Raw genomic sequence first — 15,436 nt, 5'->3', positions numbered from 1 at the left:
ATGCTGCTGGTCAACATCGGCTCCGGCGTCAGCATCCTGGCCGTCTACTCCAAGGACGACTACAAACGGGTCACTGGAACAAGGTGAGAACATACAGTAGTCACAGTAAAAAATGATTTAGCAATTAGTTAGCAGTATACGCATAGAGTCATTCATTATCAGTTCTGGGGTCAGCATCCTGGCCGTCTACTCCAAGGACGACTACAAACGGGTCACCGGAACCAGGTCAGAACATACAGTAGTCACTGTAAAAACTAGAAATGCATTCAATATGCAGTATGCAGGAGAAATGCATTCAATATCAGTTCTGGGGTCAGCATCCTGGCCGTCTACTCCACGGACGACTACAAACGGGTCACCGGAACCAGGTGAAAACATACAGTAGTCACAGTAAAAAAAAAGAGAAAACTCATTAGTTAGCTCATCATGTACAGTATACACATAAGGTCATTCAGTATCAGCATCCTGGCGGTTTACTCCAAGGACGACAATATGCAATATGCACTAGAAATTCATTCAATATCAGTTCTGGGGTCTGGGGTCTATTTCTGGGGTGCAATGCAATAATGCAATATGTACTAGAAATGCATTCAATATCAGTTCTGGGGTCTGTTTCTCGGGTGCAATGCAATAATGCAATATGTACTAGAAATGCATTCAATATCAGTTCTGGGGTCTGTTTCTGGGGTGCAATGCAATAATGCAATATGTACTACACTCTAAGAAAATTTCCCTGCAAAATAACGGCAGTTACTGGCAATTATATTTACCTGTAATTCTACTGTTATTTCACACCAAAAATCAAATACAGCTCATTGCTGTTTAATGTATCACAGTATATAACATTTTTTCAGCAGCAATTGAACTGTTAAATAACAGTACTCTACAGAAAAATAACAGTACATTTCAGTTAAAAAGTTGAATTGTACTGTGTGATGACAGGCAAATACTGGGTCATAGTTGTATTCATGAATATGGCCATAGCATCTTCCCACCCCACCCATCATTCTCCATAACTGTGGTACCCTGGCCGTGTTACCACCCCACCCTCCCATCGCTCACCATGACTGGAGTGCCTTGAGCATGATACTATGGCGCAATGCTGTATTGAGAAAATGATTTGCGGTGGTCCTTTGAAAGTGTGGGCATGAATAAAATTTCAGAGTACGCAGTGCTATGTTACAATGATAGTGTGCAAGGTGGGCTTTTTACTGTATCTCTTGATGAGCCAATGATGAATATAGCATTGGTCAGTCTTTAAAAAAATATTTTGAACCAAGTAGCACAGCAAACAAGCAGCACTACAAGCTAGCTCTCAAAGCAATGCCTAATTTGCAGCAGGCACATTATATGCAACAATGCCACAAATGATGCCACATACAGCAAGCTTTCACAAAGAGGAAAGTGTGCAAGCATGTAAGCAAGCTTGTAGGCAAGCTTGTAGGCAAACAAGTGCTATGCTGTGCCATGCAGGCCAGCCAGCAGGCAGGCAAGCAACTGAAGTGTTGATAGTCCAGATTTATATACAGGTGCAAGAGTACCATGTGACCAGAGTCATCAGGCCCTTGGCAGGTGACGCCCGTAATTGAATAATGGCATAACAGCCCTACTCAGGTGAGGCCAGGCACTGATTAGCAGATTGGTTTAGATGGGGCTGCTTGTTGCAAGAGTGTTACAAGTTCTTAAAATGTTTCAGCCATTCACACTTTCATCACTATCAAAATGTGCTGCTCACACTTTGCTGCATCAAGCACTTTTTAAGTATTGTAGTTTCCTTAGAAATTGTTTCATCATGCTTGATAGTATCAGATAATCTTTAACCAGTCAGAATGACTTCAGTTCTTCAGGTGGTATTGAAGTTTGATGGTGATCACGGACAAGTGGAGGATGAATGGGTTTCAATGGTGCTGCCTAAAATAACTTGTTATTTTCTAGAGATGCACCGGATCCGGTTCCGGTTCCGGATCCGTCAGGATAATAGAGTTTTTCACAGGATCCGGGTCCGGCAGGATCTTAAGCAGTGGATCCGGTATCCGGCATGTTACCTAAAAATCAGGGTCTGGTGCATGTCTAGCCTAGGCTTTTCAGTCTTTCACAACCCCAATCACTGCATGGAGTGAAATCCCTTTGGAAGTGGCTATTGCAGGCAGTGTGGCAATAAGCCAATGAGTCTAAAAAATAGTTTGCGCCAACGTAATAAAAAGGGCCCACGTGTGCGAGTAGACTATATGTTTCAACCCTTTTGTAGGATCCGGTATCCGGTTCCGGATCTGGCAGGATCTTATTCAGTGGATCTGGTATCCGGCAGGATCCTAAAAATCAGGATCTGGTGCATCTCTAGTCTTTTCCACAACGGCGAATACTGCTATTGTGCAGTACTTACTGTTTATGCTCAATATGTGACTCAAAGTAATATTTTCACAGTAGTTGTCTGTTTTTTCGAAAAACAGTAGAATGCTGTTGCAGAATTGCCGTAAATAAACAGCTATTTGTTACAGTGTAGAAATGCATTCAATATCAGTTCTGCGTTCAGCATTCTGGCGGTGTACTCGAAGTACGACTACAAACGGGTCACCGGAACCAGGTGTGAACACACACATGGGGTCATTCAGTATCAGTTCTGGGGTCAGCATCCTGGCTGTGCACTCCAAGGACGACTATTTGCAACTGCGTGGAGTACAGTGGAGTCAAAACAGTAGAGTCAAAAGTCAGTGTAAAATTTTCGCAGATGGCCAGCGAAATTTCAGGTACTGCAATCAGTTTTTGTGTGTTCGCAGTGCAAAATCATCACTTGGAGGGCTGAATTTAACACTACTCTATGGTGCCATCCGTTGAATTAACTCTGAAAAAAATGTGGCTGTGTTTTGTGGCATTTTATAATCTTTTCTGTATGTGTATTGGGTGAACGTCTGTTCAGGGGTCAGCAGAATCAGCAGCTCTCTAGTCCAGGGGGATGACTAGCAGGCCATGGGGACTAGGTCATTGGTCTGATTCAGCGAGAGTGAGATATAGGACTGCACAATAAATCTAAATAAATCAAAAATCGTGATTTAATTGTGATAGCGAAATCGTGAAATCGATCAGGATTTAATCGTGGCAATAGTGACCTGCCTGCGAGTGTCCTTGAAGCCAGAACATGCTGACAGGCTGGTGTTTCTGCCGAAAATTGGGCAAAAAAATGCAATAATTGTGATTAATCATGGTGATTTTGATTTTGATCCAAATAATCGTGATTATCATTTTTTTCCATAATCGTGCAGCCCTAGGGTAAACGTCTGTTCTGTGGTCAGCAGCATCCCAGTTGTCTAGTCCAGGGGGATGACTGGCAGGGCCATGGGGACTGGGTAGGTCATTGGACTGGTTCAGGGAGAGTGAGGTCTGGTTATATTTAACAACTGGGGGCGAGGGTTTGGGGAGGGGAAGGGAATACATTAACGTTGTCACGATAACCTCTTATTTGGGGTTGGCTTAACCTCTGTGTGTGTGTGTGTGTGCTTGGTGTGTGTGCGTGTGTCGGTGTGCGTGTGTATGTGTGCGTAACTCGCGTATGTGCGTATGTGTGCACGCATATTTGTTTTTGTGTGTGTGTGCCTTGGCAGTCCCGTGTGTTTGTTTGGTGTCTGTGTGTTTGTTTTCATCAGGTGCTCTGGGTAATGGGGTTTATAACCTACAGTAACCTAAGCTCAGACTTTGCCCTAGTCATGCGATTCCATGGCAAATCAATTTTTCCTTACATTTAATGCATCTTGTACACTGTATATAAATATACATGTGAGAGATTTCTACTGGTGATTGAGTTCTTCCTCCCAACAGTATTAGATTCAGCATTAGTATTAGATTCAGCAGTAGCTCTCTGATGTCGTTGTATGATGAATGACCTTTCACCTAGAGGCTATAAAAGGCCAGCTGAACACTGTAACTTGTGTCCATTTCATGGTTCAGATGTTATGGGTTATGGGGATGCACAGTACTCCCGAAACACGACCCATTTACTACACCTTCCATCACCCCACCTCCAGACACACGTACCAATCACCACGAATGAATAGCAGGATTTGGGAGGATTGGCAGATACATATATTTTTTGGCCACAGCGCCCTGGCAGATATATTTTCAGTATATTAATAATGCAAAACTGAAGAGATACTGAAGAGTACACCCCTACAAAGGCATAGTGCAGTAACTACACCAATATTGAAACAGAGAAACTGATATTGTATATAGTTAGTTCAAATTTGACATTGCAATATCTAAAAAATAGGACAGATTTGGGACCGTAAGGCCTCATCGCAAGATAAAGGCGGTGCAAAGGAGACCATTTTCAGTCTTAACTCAATTTTGACCAAATGTGTTTGACTTTGTAGGCAGAGTAGCTCTCTGATGTCCTAATATGTTGAATGACCTTTCACCTACAGGTTATAAAAGGCCGGCTGAACACTACAACTACAAAGCGATAGTACCCTCAATGGAGGAGTGACCCCTGAAAAAAATACAACTCAAATAAATAGTCAACAGCAACACACACACACAAATATTATTTTGATTTTTTTAGAAAATGATTTCAAGGCCCACTTATAATACCTTCGGGGCCCGGTCCACAGTCTCAGAATCATACTGCCCTCACTATATAATGTAAAACTGAAACGATAGCACCCTCAATGGAGGAGTGACCCCTGTGCTGCGTCTCTTGCTCCCCTCCCTCCACAGCCTATGTTCCTGGTCCTGTGTTGCCTGCTAACTGGCTGCAAGACATATCCTACACGTCACGGACTGCTCTCTAAGCCATGTTTTCAGAGCATGTTTAAAACCATCTAGACTGTTGATATTCTTAATAGTATCTGGTAACTTATTCCATAGAGTGGATGCTATGATTAAAAAAATGAGTCTTTCCCTATTATAGTGTTGGCTCTTGGTGGAACAAAAAAAGTCTGTGGAGCTCCCCCTAGTGGAGTAACTGTGGACATACCACTCACTGCTAAAAAAAAACCGTAAGCAATCTGGGACATCTCCGTTCACCATTTTATACACCATGCTCAATTTAATTCGATCCCTGTTCTGCTTCTCTCTTGCTCCACTCTACAGCCTGGGTGGGGGGACATTCCTGGGCCTGTGTTGCCTACTGACGGGCTGCGAGACATTTGAGGAGGCCCTGGAGATGGCGGCCAAGGGGGACAGCACCAACGTGGACAAGCTGGTCAAGGACATCTACGGCGGCGACTACGAGCGTTTCGGCCTGCAAGGCTCGGCGGTGGCATCCAGGTACATAACCACAGTTCCACATGGTGACATACTCCAAGGGGGCAAACCACAGATTAGGATATGGTGGTACTGATATGACAACAAACATATCAGTTTGTGAAATATTTTTACTAGTTTATTTCCAAAATTCATGCTGCCCATTCACAAATTCTACCCTTTTCATGAGTACTTACTGCCACCATCAAATTCTTAGTATTCATTATGACTGGGAAAAGTGCTGTGGCGTCCGGGTAACCAGAGTTCCACCTGCAATGGGGCCAACCACAGAATAGTCTACTGAGGAAGATCCCACTGCACTGGTGGAGCGACATGCTGCCATTTGTTAAATAAAGTATATATATTGTTGGAACCCAGTGAACCTTATACAGAGTATCCAGATCCCACTCTCACATTATTCACTGTACGTCATACTCAAAACTATCTGCCATATTAGCTAGAGCAGTGTTTCTCGACAGGGGTGCCGCAGGCCCCCTTCAGGGGTGCCGCGGAAACGTGGCTGAAAAATAAATTATAAAATATAGTACATATTTGTCTAAATTGATAAGTTAATTTTAGTCAGTGCAATCTTTCATCTGCCATTTACACACAATAAAGTAAATATAGGTCGCCCCAGTCAGCTGCAACTTCGAACATAGGCCGTGTGACGTCTCCAAATGTGTTACTTTTCTAAGCTTGTGTGGTATGGGATGCAATGCCATGTTAAGGCTTGTTGGTTTGGGGTGCCTTGAAATTTTTCATGAATTGAAACGGTTGAGAAACACTGAGCTAGAGCCACTGAAATCATTACGAAACAGTTTAACCAGCATTTTGGTGGTTGGCGGGTAGGCTACCAATGTCAAGCCCTGGTAAAGATGTACTGTTCATGTTGATGAATGTAGTCACACTAAAAAAAAAGCATTGGTCATGGCTGGTGGCTTGGTGCAAGCTTGCATCGCTGATAACATGGTTTTTGACATTCTGTTTAGTTTGCTTGATTTTTTTTTCCTTTCATGGATATAGGCTACATATTTGTACCCCTATTTGTATACCTGGGTTTTAGGATTATGCCATTTTTAGTGTTGACATAATTGTCCTAGCAATGGAAAAACTCTCATTCTGTCAGTAGGTTTTGTATCCACCCTTCTTATTTAATGTCTCCTTTGGGTAAACAAAATATTCTGGTATACCTCTGCTTGTGATGTTTTTAATAGAGATAACAGCTGTTATAATATTTACAGTTTTAGTCCATGCCTTGCATTTGGTGAAACATTTTGGGAAATATAACCAATGATTCTTTTAATTTTAGTAGTAATAGACCGTCTCTTGGTATAACTATTTAAATGTGCTTTCCTTTATAAGGAGCCTCCCTAAAAATTCACAACCTGTGAACCTCTTTTCCCATTAACCTCTCTCTCTCTCTCTCTCTCTCTCTCTCTCTCTCTCTCTCTCTCTCTCTCTCTCTCTCTCTCTCTATGTCTATGTCTATGTCTCTCTCTCTCCACCACCTGTTTGCTTGCAGTTTCGGCCACATGATGAGTAAAGAGAAGCGTGATAGCATTAGCAAAGAGGACCTGGCGCGGGCCACCTTGGTCACCATCACCAACAATATCGGCTCCCTGGCGCGAATGTGTGCCGTCAACGAGGTACGAACGGAACCCGGGACCCGAGTGCCACCTGCTGTTTTTATTCAGCCCCGGGGCCTCGTGTGTCTCACCTTCGGACAGAACACTCTGTTCTCTGACATAACAGCAGTACAGTACTAGTACACTTGTCTTTTTTTGCTTTGTTTGAACGAGCAGAATTCCTGGTCTTCTTACAACTATTCTTTGACAGCATTCCCCTTAACACAGGACGTTCAGAGAATGTTAGCATTTGGTACACTAAAGGTTATGTCAGAGCCAAAGGAAACCTGTGCAGCAGTATTACTTATTGACACATTATATTGGGTTAATATCACAACCCATGCATACGGAATGAAACACCTTAGGAAAATCTTGCCATGTTGTGTCCTCGTTAGCAGAGTTGTATAAAGTAGAAGTACTCTTAGAGATGTAGTTACAACACTAGTAGAGCATGATACTAAATAAACAGTTGAAACATATGTAATAACATACTACCAGTGGTGTAATTACCTCTGTAAGAGTACATCTTCTTCTACTTTATACAACTCTGTTGGTTAGCATGAATTACGCACCCTCCCAGCTTTCGGTGAGGTCATTTTTCGTCCGAGAATTGCTTAAGGGGGCTTGTGGCTTCTAGAAAGGAGGTCTACCTGGAAAAACGAGTTTGTCTGTTCCTGTGAGACCTGTTCCTAGACAGAGTACTGAGCTAGAGACAGGGGCCCAGACCAGAGACTGATGATTCTGTGGGCTTTCAGCTTCTTTACAGTGTTGCCTTGTAGCCATGGAGATCAAGCAGCATTGTACAGGGCTATCAAAGCGCACAGAACCCACAACGGGGGACAAATACACAAAACACGTTGGACAGTATACTATGTGGCGATGTTATTTTTAAGCTGTTACCATTTGAAGTGTTGCTTCATTATGCACACCGCTCTGCCAGTGGAACACTGTACTAATTGAAAAGACTTTCCCAACAGTAGGACTACTATAACAATATGCATGGCTGAGGCTCTAAATTAACCTTTTTCATCACCAGCCAAAATGGCTAGTAGATGTTAATCTTACTCACTAGTCAAACACACACTCACTAATGGGTCGGAATGGCTTGCAAATCGGTCTTTTCTACCAGCCAAGCTGAATTTTTATCAGCATTTGGCCAGTTGGATGGTGTTCATTTAGAGTCCTGATAATATGTAATATATTATGACTTGGTCATGGCAATTGTAACAGGGACCATGTCTTAAGACATTAATTGAATTTAAGAACACTCTGGTGGAATGTGCTTGACTATATTTAACCTTTCGATGGTGCATAAGAGTACATGTTTAGATTTTAATTCTTTGTCCTGTGGGACAGTATGTTATGGAAAAAATATGTGAGATTTTTTTATATGGCCTTTGAGTGTTTCCCAATGCTCAATCTGCAGATTGCTGTGTTGAACACAAAGGGGCAGTCTAAGTATGCCTCTTCTCACAGTGACGCTTCAGTGACAAGATGTTGGATGGTGATGGATGTGTGAAACAGTGTAATTGAAGCAACAAAGTAGTAACATGATGTTTAGTCTTAGAATGATATTAGATCAACAGTGTAATAACATGCCTGTTGATAAAAATGTTGTGTTATTCAAATGCTGATACGATGACCGGTTTCATTCCAGAATATTGAAAGAGTTGTTTTCGTGGGCAACTTCTTGCGAATCAATACTGTGTCAACCAAGCTGCTGGCCTATGCGATGGACTTTTGGTCGAAAGGACAGCTTAAGGCCCTCTTCTTGGAGCATGAGGTAAACCAAGCACAACTCTTTTGACATAAGACAGATACTATTAGGACAATGGTACTGTTTGTACTGTTAGGGGTGCATTTCTGGAAGCCATAGTTGTTACTACGTTAACGACTTTGTTGTTTACAATCCAATTTGCCATTGGCAACTACCCAAGTTGCTCACTGGCTAACAACTACGTTTTTGAGAAACGCACCCCTGGGGTACATTTCTCGAAACCATAGTTGCGAACTACCTTAGACTTTGTTGTTTACAATGCAATTTCCCATTGGCAACTGCCCAAGTTGCTCACTGGCTAACAACTACACTTTTGAGAAATGTATCCCTGATTTGTAAAATGTTAAGTTAATGTGGTGGATCTATGTTATCTCATGTCATGCCAAATATAATATGGGGGTTTCCATTAGTGTTGTTTCCTGTCTGTACCATTTTAGCCTGTGTTGATCTTTAGTGTTTTCACTTCATCACTCTCATTAATGAAGCAGTTTTTTTTCTTTGTCAGTTTGTTTGTTAATTTGTTAATGGCATAAGTCAACAGTTATTGGACAGACTTATTGATGACATTTCCAAGAGGTCAAAATCTGATTAAGGGATGGAGTATGCTTACTGCAGGATTCACACACACATGTACGCTCACGTTGCAGTATTGACATGACCACTAGGGGCGACCTACTGAACTTCCATGCTGAGGTTGCAGTAGTCAAACAATAGGCTCGGTCGAGATACCGCAACGGCTACATGCGCAGATAGACAGCAATGCATTCTGGCTGAAATGCATTCTGACTGTGAGCGTTGTCGCGCACCTCCAAAAAATCCGGACTATGCACTATATCTACTTGCTGTTATTGCTGACTGAAAGTGATTTCTGTCTTGTGTTTTCAGGGCTACTTCGGTGCTGTCGGTGCCTTCCTTGAGCTCTTACGGTTGAAAGAAGACCTTTAGAAGATGAAGGAAATGTTTTAAAATGGGAACCCGTCGAGAAGGTTCCACACCCTAACATGACAAGCTGCTTATCACAAAAGGTGTCAGGAAATGCCACTACCAGGGGAGAAGCCATTTTTTCCAAGAAAAAGAAAAAAGATGTAACTGTCCCAATGTCATTGCCTCCTCTCGCCCTAGCCATTGGTCGAATTTACTACTAATTAATATGAGAGTGGCTTATCGGAGGAGGAGGAAGGGTGGGTGGGTGGGTGGTTGGGTGGTTGGAGTGGGGTGTGGTTGCGGGCTGGTTGAAAGAGATTTTTATTTATTTTTTATTTTGCTGCTGAGAAGCACGCCTTCCTGGTACTGTCTGTAGAGAAATAACAATCCATGTGTTTCTTACCAGTGTCCTTGAAAGCCAGAATCTACTGATTGATTTATCGTTTGTTTAACCTGTTTGTTTATCTGTTTGTTTGTTTTTGCTTTTCTGTGTTAACTCTCTGACCACTTTGTAGGAAATGGACCTAAAATGCTTGATGCACAGTGTAAGGTTCTCATTCCGCGTGTGCATTTTTCTCCCATGCCTCCTGTGCGAAGTCTTCAGTCCAAAAACAGAAAGAGGAAGTATATCAGAGCTTAAGTAATCAGTGCTACCAAACATCTCGTCCCAATTACCCATGCAGGGGCCTCTTTTTTGACCTGTAAATAGTTTTTTTATTATTATTTTATTATTTAATTTAAAAGAAAGGACATGCTCTCCAACAGCATCTTGTGCTTTTAACCCCCGAATGTCGTTGTCATGCACGTCGTCCAATGATTAACAGGGACCAACCAAGTGTGACTTTATTATTAGGCAACCTACTCACACGTTCTCGAGGTGTGACCCCTTTACTTTACGCCGACACTATCATGCATCTTTCATGCAAAAATGGTGACTTAACAGTATCTGACTTGCTCGGTGATATATGTGTCTTTTGTCTAGCCTGCCTGTGAGAAACACCATAAGATCGGACAAGAAGTGGCAGTTCATGGTAGTACCAGTGACCCCAACACGGCTCAGAGTATAGATTTCCCTCAACTGTGTAGTCTTGGAATGGTGTCACGGTTCCAGTTCCCGCAGGGTTGAGGAGGACGTTAACTCTTACTGTAAGCTAAAAAAAAAAACTAGTATTAGCAGTTATTAATAGTACAGTCTCTTGTGTCTGTGTTCGGTTCTCATTGTAAAATGCCAAGAAGAATACAGATGCGAATGCCTTGTTTTGGTTAAGTAACGTGAAATGCTGCTTTTGGCACGGCCTGTAAAGAGTTAACTCTTGTGACTTTCCGCTGAGCCCCTCTCTTAGTTATTCATGAGGCCTTTTCCGACCCCTTTTCGCTCTGACCTGTGTCCCTGCAAAGCCAAACAGGTTCTATGCAGCTGTGACATGCATCGCAATGGGGCATTGGAGTATTTTGAAATGGCTACACTGTAACTAGAGCAATGCCTTTTCAAGGGTGGGGGTTTTGTGTGAAGGGGACCCGCTCAGCGCACGGCACGCACAAATACTTTGTCAGATAAACTGGCAGCGTGAAATGTTATATAAACTACTATAATCATGTTGAACCAACTGGAAAATCTCACGACAGAACAGCGGGAAAAAAGCCGCAAGTCACCAGAGCAAAGCTGTATAAAACAGAGCTTTGTTTTAAAAGCAGCGGACTTGGAACGAATCCCAAATTGAAGTGATTTTGTAATCTGCCTAAATGCTCATGGTCCAGAAACCAATATTGCGTTACTGCTTTTTTCCCCTCCTCCCTACCTCAATATCCTTACGACCCTGAACTGTAACATGAAAGGGTTAATCATTGACTTCCAGGCTGTGTGGTCAGTTAGGACTCCAATTTCCATTGTCCTTCCTTTGAAACCAATCTGTAACCACAGTTTTGGGATAGATTACCGTCGGAAACCTCTTTTATGTATTCGGTATATGTATACCGGTATGTACGTGGCGAAAAAGATGTTTGCATGAAGGATGTCTTAGAGAGGACCTCCATGAAGGGACAAACTGAATGTCCCAAGTAGCGATTCTGAGACGCAAGGTGTAAAAGCTCCCAGTTTTGATGCAAATCAGAAATCATCCGAAGAGATTTCATGTACATAGCTTCAACTTCGTGTGTAATTTTGGAATGAGCGTTAAGCTGTTTAAGTATAAAATATATTAGGGAACAACATGATACTCTCCGACATACGACTCATTCATCTTTTCATGTCCATCCCCTTGCAAACATGATTGTCTCAAAGCAATATTTTAAACAATCACCTTGTATTCCAAATAAATAGAAATCTAATATATACAGTATATTAATATAGTATATAGAAAAAATGTAACCGGTGAAGCCGAGGTCTCACCCAGATCCCTCAAGTGTTCTCTAACTCCCCACCGAGTGACCTTTGTGACCTTCTGAGACTTGCGTGTCATTTCCTGTGACACCATTTTGGTGTCAAATCAACAGTGCCAGTTTAACCCAGTCCGCTGAAGTGAGACTAATAGCCTACGAATCAGTCAGTCAGTTTTAAAATAGCATTTTTTTTATTGAAACTTGTAAATAGCACCGGAAGTTTGCTTCCTCTATTGCTCTCTCTCTCTCTCTCCCTCTTTCCCTCCCTCTCTCTCAGAAAATGTGTCAATCCAATTCTCGTGTCTTGTTCCACCCTATCTGTATTCTGTCATTCTCTCTCCCTCCCTCTCTCTTTCTCTCTCTCTCCCTCTCTCTGTCCTTCTTACAGTAATTGCCTTATGCAGCTGTTTGCCGTGTTAAAGTGTGTGAATAGTGACACATCTCAATAACAACAGTCAGTGTGATATTTTAGAGCTTCTGCTAAATATTTGCTGTGATACAACTTGTGTTTTTGATTTGCCTTTGTGTGTTTGTTTGTCTCTTTGTTTGTTTGTTTGTTTGTTTGTTTCAATACAAAAGTCACATGATGCCACAGCTGTCTTTAATAATAATTTCCTAATGAATACATTTAAAATGAAGATGACGAGTTAGGAACATGGATGGGTAAAACTTTCCTGTTGACCGTTTTAAAGACAGGCAACGTCTTAAAGGGCAGTTTTGTTCTGTTTTTTATAAATGTGCAGACGTTCTGTTTACTCTTTGATGTTTTTAAGTTGTGTTATTTTTTATTAGCATCTTCGTGGCTGTTGTTCTGATGAAGTGGCACAACATCTTCACATGATTAACATAATGCAACCTGCATAGAGCCAAACACTAACTCCTACAGACACTTCCAGTTTTTATTAGAAATGGAGTGCCTTTGTTTATTCAGTGTGGCTTTAACTGTATCTTTCTTTCAATTTTGAATTGATCTTTTTTTTTTTTTTAAACAAACTACAAAAACACATTCAGCTATCTCAAGATTCCATTTCATTCTCACTCTCTTACCAGTATCGCTTCTTGTCATTTGCAATCTTGCTGCATGTTTTTTTTCTTTTCTTGTCTTTCCGTGTTGACTGCTGACAGCTGGTAGTGTTCACTACATTGCCACAAAACCATTTCAGTGACTTCGGATCAGTATAGACCCCCTGACGCGTTCAGGAGCCCAGTGGTGTGCAAATGAATGTGGTTTCTTTGACCCAGAGGTAGTTGTGTAAGCGTCATAGAGGCCTTTTGGACTTGGTGTAGTTGGAACAGCAACTTAACCTTAAGGAGTGTTACAGGTAACCCAGCATCACTGCATTGGCATCAACTTTTATCTCTTTAAAGAGTTCATTCATTAGGCTACCACCGCATCATGGTACCTTTAAGTCTTTAACTTCTGTCTGGCACACTTGTCAAATGCAAAGGAATGTAAGCGTGTGCTGTGCGTTCATCACAATTGTCATTAATTGTCTGTTCCTTCCTTATTATTGCCGGTTGACTGTTGAGGGGCCCTACAGAGGGTAGTTGTGCTGGGGGCCCCTAGGCAATTGTCTGCCTACTGGTAAAATTGTCTCAGTGTGTTCATCACTATTGTTAATTTTCTGTTCCGTGCTGGGCGCTGACAGCTTTGGCCAGGCCCAGGATAAAGTCATCTGAAAGGGCCCCCACCAGCCCAATAGATACAATGTAATGAGGACCCAATTTTGAGCCCCCTCTGTTTCCGGGCCCGGGACAACTGTCCCCTTTGTCCCCCCCTGTCGGCACCCCTGCTTCCTTGATTGTGTCCAGGTGGGGATGTTTTGGTCGGGTTTTTTTCACAGAGATGTGTAGTGATATTGGAATTGGGCCATTAGGCATGGAGAGGTTGGTCTGTGGTTTCTGTCAGGCTGAGCGAGGTCTGTTTACTCAACTTCTGCATCAACGAGTATGGTCAGTCATTTTGAGGCACAAACACTGAAGCTCAGAAGTGCAGCTGCTCTGTGTGTTTTCCGCCCTGACTGACAGAGGTTTATCCCAGCTATTTGTCTCTCTATCCACCTTTTGTGTATTACTTCTACGATGCAAAAATAACAGTGTTTGTCGAGTTTGCAGGAAAATACAGTCTCACACTGTGTAGGTAATACGAGCCTGACGCAGTAGCTAACAACGAGCTTTGGCATGCCCCTCTTTGTAGCTTCAAAGGCAATTACCTTTTAGGAAACCATCACCAGAGGAAATCTGGCCCAGAGTAGGAAAAACAAACTTCCTTGAGGAACTTGGGAAGATGTGTTTTTGTTGACTTTGCCCAGCATTGTTGACATTTTTTCATTTTCTCGCATTCCTGGTACAATAACAGACTTTTTTGTTGTGGCTGAAAAGAATTCCTAAATATCATCTCACTAGGAGGTTGTTGTTTGTGTTGATGGCTGTTGTGGCCAACGGGCACTGAATGTCCTGACGAGAGGGGTCAGCATTGGCTTCAGTCATCATCCAAGCAAAAAGTAATGCACAATTGGTCTATCTGGAGATCTAACGTCAAACACCAAGGGTGGAACTGTGCAGTAAAAAAAATAATTTCAGTTTCTGTGCTTCTGTGCCGATGTTGAAACAATCTGGCTATACTTTTTTTTTCTGGGCCTATACAAGTAACCTGGTGTCGAAAGGGGTGTTTACATGTCAACGCAAATTCTAGGTGTTGCACCATTTGGCACAAAGTGTTTTATCAATGTACTTAATCCTGAAAGGTTTCCTTGTTTTCATGTTTTGTCTGTTTTTAACAAAATCCAGTTCCATTGTTCTATTTGTGTCTGAACATGTTGTAAATTTGTCATTAAATGCATCATGACTCGCTTGCTTTGCCCCCAGACTCATCTTTGGTAATTATTTTAATACTAATTATAACCAGGGCCCTAAATTAACTTTTCACCATCAGCCAAAATGACTTGAAGATGGTAAACTCACTAGCCAAACACACACTCACTAACTAATGGGTCAAAGTGGCTAATAAAATGGCTGGTGTTCATCTAGCCTTGGTTGAAACTACTCAAAAGTGCATACGGAATACATTGAAATTAATGCAACATTAGATTATCAACCCATATGTTATCGTAGGCCTACTGTGTGCGTATTTGATGAAAGTGTCTTTCTGCTGAGGGTGGTGCGCGTTGGCCATCCGCTTACGTGGCATCACTTAAGGGCCTCTGGACACATACATCATTCTGCTTTTCAGTGGGAGCAGGTTTGTGCATCACAAATCTAGATGAGTAGATGTCGTAACGCATAGCCTTTGAACAACACCCCATTTTATAAAAACAGACTTTTCTGGTATTTTTGTGAAGTTTCTTCTTAGTCAGCTATCCATATGGCGCAACAGCTCAAAAATTCACAAGCGAACACCCTTCTTTTTTATTATTTATTCAGTGTAGACCTGGGTTGTACTATAAACAACAGCAAATATTTCTGAATTTGACAACAATCTTAAGAACACGAGTGC

The 15,436-nt window shown here is 42.0% G+C and overlaps 1 protein-coding gene across 2 annotated transcripts in view; it reads left to right on the top strand.

The window, feature by feature from the left end:
* Nucleotides 1–9,793, top strand: part of LOC134466791 (pantothenate kinase 1-like) — a 19,761-nt gene extending 9,968 nt beyond the window's left edge. For both annotated transcript variants that reach the window (XM_063220666.1, XM_063220667.1), the window contains exons 4-8: nt 1–83; nt 5,083–5,259; nt 6,758–6,881; nt 8,518–8,643; nt 9,523–9,793. The exon at nt 1–83 is cut by the window's left edge and continues 174 nt beyond it. In XM_063220666.1, the coding sequence (XP_063076736.1) occupies nt 1–83; nt 5,083–5,259; nt 6,758–6,881; nt 8,518–8,643; nt 9,523–9,582 (570 nt within the window). In that variant the 3' untranslated portion in view covers nt 9,583–9,793. The remainder of the gene's footprint in view (nt 84–5,082; nt 5,260–6,757; nt 6,882–8,517; nt 8,644–9,522) is intronic.
* The last annotated feature ends 5,643 nt before the right edge of the window (nt 9,794–15,436 follow it).

The sequence above is a fragment of the Engraulis encrasicolus genome, chromosome 17 (assembly GCF_034702125.1).
Source record: "Engraulis encrasicolus isolate BLACKSEA-1 chromosome 17, IST_EnEncr_1.0, whole genome shotgun sequence".
In the NCBI taxonomy this organism is placed as follows: Eukaryota; Metazoa; Chordata; class Actinopteri; order Clupeiformes; family Engraulidae; genus Engraulis; species Engraulis encrasicolus.
This window is presented reverse-complemented; position numbering and strand designations above follow the sequence as displayed.